Here is a 12,065-nt window from a genome sequence, read left to right on the forward strand (position 1 = left end):
CACCTGATTGGTCCAGAGCCTCGCCATTAGGAGGAAAGATGTCAACCATCTCAAACAGAGGAATCCAAAACGTTTTATGATGTTTTATGAACATTTTAGTTGATATCTTTCTTATTTATTGTCTCACTCTGCGCTGGGGAGAGGATGTCGCGCTCACAAGACGATCATAGGAGTCTTCTCAACACATTTGAGAAACTGACATGCAGGCCGCCACCTCACCGAGACATTTTAGCAGGTTTGGCAGAAAGTCTCAAATAACACCTTGTTTTCAACGACGTTTTCATCGAGTTAACATATACATGCTATGAATTTTGGCTATTCTTTTGTTGCGTGGTCTTTTCTAGCGTGGTAAATGCATGTTAATCAAAATAAATACATGGTCAAAGTGGCTGCTATGCTAGCTTAAAGCATCAGGCTAGCTCCAAATGTTCAGGTTGTTTACATTTTAGCTTAATCGAACTGTTAGTGCTATATCAAATTTACGTTTTGATAGCAACGTGATTCGACTGTATGTTACATGTGCCAACTTTATGGACGGCTTGTGTTTGGTGCCTAGATCTTTGGTGCAGTTCTTAATTAAAGGATGCGTATGTAAAATTTCAACTTTCATAACCCTGAGCTCGGTGTCCTAGATGTCATATAAACAAGTAAACATTTACATATAATACATTTAGCCGAAAACGACTGCAATAATAAAACTTAATGTTGAAGTCTGTTTGGCTTAAACATATGCTGTCTCTCTGTGATCTGAACCAGAGCCTCCCTAATTAATCCATGGACCTATTAAAACATCTGTATATGGTATCGAAACAAAAACTGCAGCCTAGAAAGCATTGGTGTTCAGCTTTCACAAAGATCGTCATGTTTGGGTGATTTTTGTCTATTTTCAGTCAGTGCAATCCCTCAGTTGTCCAGGCTGGTCTGAAAAGCTAGACTTTCAACTGCTCTGCTTTTGTTTACCTGTTTGACTTGTTTTGGGACATTCCAATTAGAGCTGGACAATTAATCAAGTGGTTGAGAGATCGAGATTCAATCTTTTTACTTATTTCTAATTGAAATGGTGCGGTACCTTTGAATCCAGAGGTCTGTAATAGCACAAGTAAATTAAAAATATCTCCTAGATTCAAATTACATTGTAGAATTTGTACTAGTCTCTCTTTGTACTTGTGGTGAATGGTGGTTCTTTTTTTCAGGTCATCGCACCCCCACTGCGCGAAGTGGACATCGATGCGTTGCTGATAACACCAATCTCTACGTGTTTGGAGGATACAACCCTGACTACGACGAGTCCGGCGGCTCAGAGAATGAAGACTATCCACTGTTCAGAGAGCTGTGGCGGTACCACTTTGCCACAGGACGATGGCAGCAGATTCAGACAGAGGGTTATATGCCCACGGAGTTAGCGTCTATGTCAGGTAATTACACTGAGCTCTTACAGTAACCATACAACTAGGGCAGATTCTTCCCCCCCCCCCCCATTTGATTTGTATTAGATTTTGTTTGAAACACTCCCAGTAAGAGTAACATTTGAGATAAGGCTGTAAAATAAAGTGCTAATCTACTTCCAGAATCCAATGCGTTTCAGAGCGTGTTTGTAGAGGTTTAAACTACAGAGTTTGCAGGTTTTATACAGAATAATATGGAATATTTATTGTTTTGCTGAAGAAATTATGTCATTCAATAATTGCAGTGTTTGTGATTTTGCAAACATTAAAAATTTGTTTTGATTGCAATATATTTTGCTGCCCTACTTACAACATGAATTATTCACTTCACCGCAATCAGGCCAAATATACAGGCTGACAAAACAAGAAATAAAGCCCCGGTACACACTACAGGGTAATCTGCCCAATTTAGGCCTTTATTTGCCCCTTGACTTCGGGGTTTGCTTGACCCGACTTTGGATCCTTGTAAGCGTTTCTGTAAAGGAACTATGCAAGATTTTGATTTTAAATGTCATAATGTGTGTCCTCAGATATGAGATAAACAAATATATATAGTTCAAACCAAATATAGCTTGTGATGGTAGCAATTTAAATGCAGATTTTGAATGCAGATCTTAGTTTATGGCTGCAACAATTACTTGAGTAAATAGAGTAATTTGATTACAAAAAAGCTAATTCACATTTATTTAAAAACACTCATCCGTGGCGCGCGGAGCACACGGAACAACTTGTGGGGCTTTTGTTTCACACAGAGCTTGTCCTGCTCAGACCTGCAGCAACTAAAACAAGGAGAGAGCGGCATGTTTTAAACTCTCGAATGTGACTGGGGAGAGTTTGGGTTTGTGAAAGAGCACGGTGTCCTAAGCTGCAACTCTGACCACCGCAACTAGCTCCGGGCACAACTCCTCTACGACTGGTTCTAGGTGCGCTAGCTTTATTAGCTCACAGGTTTTAGCTTTGGTGTGCCGTCTCTTCTCTGCAGCCATTGCGTTTAGAGGATCATAACAAAATATTTAAAATCTCATACGATTCTCCTCATCCCATTTGTCAATTTATAAATCGACTCAAAAATGTGCGTAAAGACAGCTTAGCATCTTGAAGAATAGCCTACCCACAGTCAGCTAAATCATGTAGCAACCGCAATCATAGTATATCATTTGAATTGGGAGTAGTAGTAGTAGCATGAATATACAGGTAATGTTTATGTTTTTATGTTTGTTACTTCATTCACTGTTTTTTAAGTCCCACTTGTTACAATGAATAAAAAAATACATAATACATAATATATTGCACCATTTCCCCTTTTTCCCTATTCTCCTATTTTAGGGGATGACACTAAATGTTTCTTTCTCTTTCAGAGCTCAATTTTAATAGTTCTCATTATAGATTTATTCTAATTTTACCTATCTCCAAAACAACAATAACATTTTCAATATATCTCCCACTTCTAACCATGACTATTATGTAAGTCCTTTAAGTTCAATTGTGCTGATACAACAGTTGATTTGTTGATTCGTTTCAGCTGTTTTGCACGGGAACAACCTCCTTGTGTTTGGTGGCACTGGCATTCCTTTTGGCGAAAACAACAGCAACGACGTTCACGTTTGTAATGTCAAGTACAAACGCTGGTCACTTCTCAACTGTCGAGGAAAGAAGCCAAACAGAATATACGGGCAGGTGGAGCCATCTTTTACCTTTTTCTTTGTTCACCTTTCACCAGTATTTTGTATCTCTAGTCTTCTATATTTCATCTGTGGTTCGTTTTTCACTCCCAGGCGATGGTCATTATTAATGGCTTTCTGTACGTGTTTGGTGGGACAACTGGCTACAATTACAGTACAGATTTGCACAGACTGGACCTGACCTCAAGGGAATGGATCTATCTTAAACCTAACAATCCTCCAGACGACTTTCCAGAGGAGCGGTAATGTGCAATATATTTAGCTATTATCTGTCGTGGGAATTTCTGACTGATGTGGAGTAATGTGTGCTTTTTGTAGACTAATTATTTTCAGTTCTAAAAACATGAGCTGCCATAGCAAAACTCATGTAATAATAATAACAATACAAAAATGTGTAATATGTGTCCTTTAATTTCACTTCAAATGCTTAAAAATGCATAGTATCTTGTAAAACCAACAATTTGTGACAAAAAGAGAGTCAAAAAGAGCCATAAGCAGGGCTCTCTGATTGGCTGAGGAAAATTACAACATACGCATATTAACAATGTGCTAAAAGGTTTGTGAGAGCTAGGAATTTGAGCGATAGATTGAAATGCATACTTCCTACTTTCACGGTTTGAAAATAATGCACATAAGTTTTAACTATGTACATTACAGTCCAGTAGATTCTGGACAATATGAGTAATACCAAAACATAAAAAAAAATCGGCCAAAGTAGGACACTAAACAGGAACCCATTATTTTGGAACCCATTCAATTTATGTGCCAGATTATGCATAAAAGATGCCATTTGCTTATCTTAAAATTGCATGCAATGTTACTTTTCTAATGGAGAGTCTCCTTAGGCTACTTTTTCCTTTTAACTACCGGTAACTAATTGTTACAGCCCCTGGCCCCCTTGTGTGTTGAACTGTAATGTAAAAAAAACCAAGGCATTCTGATATAGTTATAAGTCCTTTATTGTAGAGCTGGTCTATTCAGGTGGCAGCCCACTAAGCAATATTATGGTCCCATCATGGTAAATGGCCCATGGGCTGGACCACATTGCAATGAAGCCTGGCAAATGCATCGAGGCCCACCATGAACAGCAGCAGAGATGCCACAATTAGTGCATCTCTGCTGCTGTTTTTACAATTAAAAAGAGCCATGGGCTGGGCCATATTGTTGGTAAGCCGAGTTTGTCCATAATGCAGTATGCTAGCTCAGTTAATCAGTACCCTACTGTAGTTAGCTTTTAGCATCAACTGAATCGGATATTAATTCCATTTATAATTAGGAGTTCATAATCCTGGTCCTTTGTCCTGTTGTTGAAGTTTGATGTGACCTGCAATATGTTTAAACTGATCAGGATAAGGTCTAGTTCTAGATCTGCTGCTAATATCTGTTCAAATCAGGTTTTTGATTGACACTGGGTTGGTCTTTGTTTAGTCCCGCTTTAGTCCTGTTTTTGCGACAGAGCAATATTTGTTTTTATTTTTAACTTGATTCAGTGGCCAGTTCAGTTGAAACTACGTTTCTTTGTATCCAGCCTACAGAATACAAAGAAGACTCGTCTCAAGTGAAAGTGTAAATACCCTTTATCAGGAGGTCCTGCCCAGTGGCTAGGGCCTACACAGAGTAATATAAATATCTGAGTTCCCAGATTCGATCCGCAGATTGAGAATTACTGAATAATTTTCCAAAATATAGCACCTTTAATAGTAAAAAGATTTTGTGGGAAGAGACATTCCTAACATTTAATAGCAGTCTTTACTGTGTTCCACATTGTGTAAAATTACTTATCAGGATATTAGTAGATACATGTGGTGTGTGTTTTTAGGTACAGACATGAAATAGCACATGACGGACAGAGAATTTATCTTCTGGGAGGAGGCACATCTTGGACATCTTACCCCCTGGACAAGGTAATCTTACATTAATTGTAATATCGATTATTTGACATAATTAGACTTTTTTATGTTAAATTGACTTGTATATTGACCATATATAATACAAAATATTTCCCTTCTCAATTACCCACTCAAAGTTGTATTTAGAGGGATTTAAGCGTGTAAATAATCTTTATTCTCCTGCATTCAAGAGGACATTGGTCAGACTATCCCTGTCTTTACTAACCTCCAATTAGTGATGGAAAGTGACAAAAAAAAACGAATAAAAGTACTGCGTTCAAGTAAAAATTGTGGGTATCTGTACTGCGCTGTATATGTTCTTTCTACTGCACTACATGATTGAACTGGACTGAAAAATAAAGTACTTCTGTAGGGTTTGACACAGACTGAAATTACTATGGTGATGTGGTTTTGGGTTAAATATTGAGTTTTGAGCAAGATACATAATATATCAGTATGACTAGATATATAAATGATCAATCCAGTTGCTTTGTTTGACCAACATTTTTTTTCCCCTTTCCTACGATACACATAGGATTCTGCAGCAATGCAGAAGCCTAGATAGCTATTTTTGCAAAGATGTAAAAAAACTAAACTATTCAAAAGTAACTATTACTTTTTTATTTTCAACAAAATAGGTCAAAATTACAAGGTCGGACATAGGTACAATAGACCTAAGTGATCAAGCCCCTGTTTACATACATAAGTGATATTAATGAACTCACCTCACAAGAAATTATTAAAAATGCTTCAACAAAGATATTATAAAAGTGGTTTAAAATTCTTGGCAGAGAGAAACATTTTAAAAATTGGACTGGTGCCTTCTGTAAGGTTCATTTACTGTAACTTGATTATTTACCTGTGAATTTTTCTTTTCCTAGATCCATGCTTATAATCTAGAGACCAATTCATGGGAGGAGATGTCAACTAAACCTCATGACAAAATAGGTATGTAGATTGTATACATTATTTGTTTTGTAAATCTTTAAATCAGAGGTTTAAAACATATACATTCTGACAGGATATCCAGCTCCAAGGAGATGCCATAGCTGTGTGCAAATACAAAATAGTGAGCCGTTTTAAATGTATTTTCACATAATACATTGTTTGCTGTTATTTGATTATTTCTAAATTGTTGTAATTTGTTGATCACAGATGTATTTATATGTGGAGGCTACAATGGTGAAATCATTTTATCAGATTTGTGGAAGATCAACCTTCAGTCTTTCCAGTGGATCAAACTACCAGCTACGATGCCCGAGCCTGCGTACTTCCACTGTTCTGCTGTTACTCCGGTCAGTGCATTTTAAAGCTTTAATTTTAGGTTCAAAATAGAGCTCCTGCACCCATGTGACTAAATTAGCCGAGTACGCCATATTTACAGGGAACAAAGCGACGGTTATTGTGGTAGCCTCAAATGTCTTTTGTTTCCACAAAAGGGAATTCATAGCCAAATTCTTTCCATGAATTAAGAAATTGACCGCCAATAAACAAAACAGGGCCTAGAACGGAGGCAGTGTGTGGAGCTGGGGAAGAATGTCTCAGACACTCGGACTATTAGCACAGGAGCTCCACAGGGCTGTGTACTTTCTCCCCTGCTCTTCTCCCTGTTCACAAACTGCTGCACCTCCAGCCACGACTCCGTTAAACTAATCAAGTTTGCGGACGACACCACCCTCATCGGGCTCATCTCGGACGGGGACTAGTCTGTCTACAGGAGGGAGGTGGACCGGCAGGTGTCCTGGTGCAGCGGTAACAACCTGGAGTTCAATGCCCAGAAGTGGGAGATGATTGTAGACTTCAGGAAAGTCAGAGCCCCCCAGCCCCCCCTCACCATCTCAGACTCCCCCATTACCACCGTGGACTCCCTCCGCTTTCTCTGCACCACCATCACCCAGGACCTAAAGCTCCCTCATCAAGAAGGCCCAACAGAGGATGTACTTTCTGCGGCAGCTGAGGAAAGTCAAGCTGCCAGCGCAAATGATGGTGAAGAGTCTTTGCAGATCATTCATATGCCAAAATACTCTGCACTGCCAAGTCACTACAACCTCGTTTTTAAAAATCAGATGCGTATTTTGGGCGCAGCAAATTACACTGATCCGAATGTGCGGAGCCGAGATGAGTACTCAGGGACCGTCATCAAATGTGGAGCCGAGACGAGTACTTAGGGACCGTCATCAAATAGCAAAACCAAAAATGGAAACGTTTTATAGCTGGAATGGAACGTCAAATAGAGTGGTACAATTTGAATAACACAATAAATACATTGCCACAGCAACCTTTATTTTCCCATCAGAAGCTTAATACATATTTTTTTTGTGAGTGTAAAGACAATTAATATGTAAATGAGACTCCTGCAAATAGTCATCTGATTGATATCAGGAAAAAAGTTGTAAATAAGGCCATCTGACTTGGTGTTAGTTAATTTGTTCAACAACTAATTTAATTTGCAAGTTTTCTGTTTTATTTTGAAAAAATGTTTAAAAAGTGTTTCAAAGTGAATTTGTTAAGATTTTTTTTTAATAGAATGTTTACAAATACATTTGAAATAATCTTGTTGCATCAATGGAAAATATTGAGTGTTAGTCACTTTCGTGTTTTGCTATGCAATTATCAAATTGCTATACAAATTTGAAAAAAATAACGTATTGTTTAGCAGCGCTGCTATACAAGAGAAAATCCTTCATCTGAGCCCTGCACTCCCCTCAGGCAGGAGGCTACGGTCCATCCGGACCAGAACCTCCCGTCATGAGAACAGTTTCTTTCCCTCTGCTGTTGGACTCATGAACACTTCCTAAACACTGTCACTTTAACCATACTTTAATCACCCTCTGCACTGTTCACTGTATGTAAATTCAACTGGAAATTTGTGTACATAGTAAGCCTATTTTTATTCTTATCCTATAGCAAATTTGAATTGTTTTACTTTTTGACTTCTATAGGTTGTTTTATCATTGTTCATTGTTTTATATTGCACCAAATCACCAAGACAAGTTCCTATCTTTGTGAATTCTGTTAATTGACAATGGCAATAAACCTTTTCTGATTCTATCTGATTAACATTTATTCAGCACTAGCAACTGCAAATCAAGAGTTTTACTAATGTCCTTGTATTTTAAGCCTGGATTAGAAATAGAAATCCATCAAACCGTCCCTGTCCATTTTTGCAGCCAATTTCCTTCTTTATTAGGATTTTACTGCAGGTTGCTAGGATTAACACCACCAGGGAAGTTTACAGTTACCTTCAGGTTTTAGAGCTTGGTAGATTTTAGCTGTTTCAAATAGGGATGTCAAGTTAAAAGTGTTAACTCCTGCCATTATGATGGAGAATTGTTTAGGGTTAATCATGACTAGAGGCAGATTAATCATGCCTTCTGTTTAGACCAAATGTGCTCTTTTAGATCATGCAGGAGGCTTCTCTAACTCCATAAGTCCTCAAGTGGCTGAGCACAGATCACTCGATGGCTGATGTTTACGAGCGCGAAGCATCGGAGAGCGCTGGGGATCTCGAGTTGAACGCCGCGCTTTCTGTGTCAAAAATAGAGCTCGCGTGTGAAACTATTTCAGAGCATGCAAACCCCAGGCCGTCCCCAGCACCGCACATCTTCCCCATAAAATCCAGTTACAACCGCAAGCGACAACACACTAAACCTCATGTATCTACTTTTACATTAGAACATTTTGTTTTTCATGAAATGTTTTTTAGCACATTTTCTACAAAGAATGACAATAACATGATTGCGCTGTGTGATTAATCATATTTCAAAAGTTTGATTAATCAGATTTTTTTTTTTATAAAATTTGAAGAAAAAATAAATAAATCTGATCAAAAGGTTAACACATTGTGTTACTTATTGCATGGACAAGACTTTTTTTTCTTGAAATCAGAAAAAAGTTATACCTTATAATACATTGAAAGTAGTTGAGAAAAATCTAGACTTGACTAACAAAAGGATTCTTTTTTTTGTAATTTAACTCTTTAATTAATTTTTGCAGTATATAAATGACTAACAAAAACGTTTTATTTCTATGTGTGATAGTTTTATATGAGATATAGACTGACTGTTAAAGTCAGTGTTAGTATTGGATTATTGTTCCGTAGTAATGATCCTGTCCTGTCTCTTCCAGGCCGGCTGCATGTACATCCACGGTGGAGTGGTGGACATCCACGAGAACAAGAGGACTGGTTCTTTGTTTAAAATCTGGCTGACAGTGCCCAGTCTTTTGGAGTTGTGTTGGGAGAAGCTGCTCAAAGCCTTTCCCCATCTGTCTACACTACCCACAATGCAACTGCTCAACCTGGGACTCACACAGGAACTCATCGAACGCTTGAAATAAGAGCCCATGCACAAGGTTGGACATTAAAAAACTAAAGGGATGGACTGCAATAGGAGTTGGCATGTTTGACAGAGCACACATAACGCTTAAATGGAAAATCCCCACTCATTTCTCTACAGCCACGTTTCCACAGGTTCACTCGAGACCGGATTTGTACGGACTGAAAGTTTCACCTCTGCAAAGTGAATCGAGAGAGAATACAGACTCGGACGACAAAATAATTTTGCTCCAAACTGGCCGTAAACTGCAGTTTTATCCAGGGGTTGGTCACTTTTATGTTGAACAGACAAAGCTAGCCCACGTTAGCATCAGGTGTTTCCTGTTTATCGACGCACTACAATCCTGTATTTGCGAGGTTAAAACGCGGTGTAGAAGCAGTGAAATAATTGCAGATAAAGATTATATTTTCTTGTTTACTCTAGCTTTAGCCGCGTCTTACAGCGCCACAAAGAGATCAGCCTCATGATTGAAAGGTATAATTCAGGTACAATTTAGGTTTTATATATTAAGGAAGCATTTGTTCTGTTTGGGTAGCAGATCAGAGGCCTGTACTATGAAGCTGGATTATAGGGTGAGCGACGTAACTTCGAGATCACTTTCTATTTGTGCAAATCTTTATGGAAACATGCCATGAACTCATAACCTGCTCCGGACTAGGATGAACTGCTGAATAAGATGACTCTTTGACCAATCAGAGACGAGAATCCAGCAGCTGTAAGAGTGACAGGTGTGAGGGAGGAGAACGTAAGAAATGCTGCTTTTTCCTTCTCCTTTATTCTGATTGGTAGGCTGGCACTAACCCCGCCCCCTGCTCTGTGAATGCGCAAAGCCTCATTCAAAAAATGAGTTTTCTTGGTTAATCAATCCAGGTAATAGAATAAGTTCAGCCACCTTCGTAGTACAGGTCCCTGGCCCTGAAAATGAGACAAACCATTCCAAACCGCTCTAATACAAACTGGCGAGGGATCAGGGCCTTTGGAAACGTGGCTTATTTCTCTCTATGAAAACCCGCCTTAAAAACAAAAATGTATTTGTTTGTACTTTTGCTGTGGTGAAAAAATAAGTAATACGATTTTAGCCAATCCCCTTTTACAGTGTCAAAGCCTTAAACTGTTCTAACCGTGCCATCTTTACATGATGCTTTTTAAAAATTGTAATTGTTTTATTTGAAGAACCAATTGTATTTATTTCATGGACAATTACAGCACACGAATAGATTATGTCACATTCTTTTTATTTGACTTTTAGGTGGGAACTGATCTGTAAAATGTAATTAATTAAGGGTTTGACATAGATTCATTTCCATTACTGACTTCCAAAGCATGCTGGTGAGTGTATGAATGTAGGATTTTAAAATGTATTAAACTTGAAAGATGTGCGAATGCGTGGCGTCTGTTTTAGTTGTTTTACTGCAATTACAACAAAATAATAATTACAACTCTTACTTTTTAAATGCCTTTGAAAAGAGATGTTTTCGGATTTTAATTCAAATAAGTTATTGCTTAAAATCCTTCTGCCTTTCTGTGCCCCTGTTGATGCTGTCTTATCAGAATTTGGGCTTGTTCATGTATTAAGTTTTTCATTCATTTGTAACCATGCCTTACACCACTGTGAATATGGTGCTGTTAAGAATAATTTAAATAAAGTTTATGGAAAGCATTCACCATCTGCTGTTAATGGCAATTGTTTTTCATTATTTTGGAAGGTCAAACTGTAATCCTGACATCCACAGTACACAGAATAGAACTTTGTGGTAAAATGTGGACAAATGCACCCGTTTGGAGTTTTATTCAAATGTTTCCTCATTGTGTCATTTAGTTCTTTGCAAATGCTCATGAACTAGTTAATTTGTGCATAAATTACGATCGGTTAGACCACACATTTCCCCAAAATGTAGTGAATGTGATTATTGAAGTTTATACAAAAATGTTTGCCTATTTTTTACCCAGTTAGACAAGTTTGGTGAAGTCAAGTTGTCTGGTATTATTCACAGACTCAAAATACCTTTGTGTTTAGTGATTGTTTGAACTCTGTTACTGTTAAATGATTATTTAAAATGTTGTCCATCATCAATATCTAGAGTTCTACTTCCTGTCATTTTCATTCATTCATTTTCTACCGCTGGTTCCCTTTCGGGGTCACGGGTGACTGGAGCCTATCCCAGTGACTCTGGGCCTTAGGCGGGGTACACCCTGGACAGTGGCCAACACTAAAATAAAAAAGTGCAACTAACATGTAAAACTATGTGTCATAATGTGCTCTAAGGTAACCCTAACAGATCACTCAAAAGATTCACTCACTCTGTGATGCTGCCAAACTTTGAATTTCCCTTGAGATTGATTGATTGGCCATTGTCCCACGGGAACAACACAGAGTACCTTCACTTAAGAGAGTCTTTCAGACAGGCATAGGAAGGCATTGCTCAGTGTTGATTTAGACAAAAATTTAATCTAAATTGTGTCAATAATTTAGTTGACAAAAATGTCCCATTACTTTAGTCAATCAAATCCATAAACCTGGAAGTTGAGTTTTTCTCTGCTCTGGTTTGAGGCTCAGACTGAAGAGTGGAACTTGGACCTAGTCTTCACTTGTCCCTTTTTATTAATTTATGTTTGAAAATATCTACTTTTAGTCATAATTTTCAGTCAGCAAAAATATGGCATGGTCAAAAACTATGACGATAATATTCTAACACAATAGCTACAGATCCT

General features: G+C 38.0%; 1 protein-coding gene across 1 annotated transcript; it reads left to right on the forward strand.

Moving 5' to 3' along the window:
- Positions 1-11,013, forward strand: klhdc10 (kelch domain containing 10). The gene is made up of 9 exons (XM_072453862.1): positions 1-235; positions 1,194-1,415; positions 2,968-3,122; positions 3,221-3,369; positions 4,947-5,031; positions 5,898-5,964; positions 6,038-6,085; positions 6,172-6,311; positions 9,145-11,013. Exons 1-9 carry the CDS (start codon positions 145-147, stop codon positions 9,352-9,354), a joined length of 1,167 nt encoding a protein of 388 aa, XP_072309963.1. The 5' UTR covers positions 1-144; the 3' UTR covers positions 9,355-11,013.
- Positions 11,014-12,065: the final 1,052 nt, after the last annotated feature.

The sequence above is a fragment of the Eucyclogobius newberryi genome, unplaced genomic scaffold (genome assembly GCF_026437365.1).
Source record: "Eucyclogobius newberryi isolate DKJ021-1_F unplaced genomic scaffold, fEucNew1.0.hap1 SCAF_2, whole genome shotgun sequence".
Classification (NCBI taxonomy): Eukaryota; Metazoa; Chordata; class Actinopteri; order Gobiiformes; family Gobiidae; genus Eucyclogobius; species Eucyclogobius newberryi.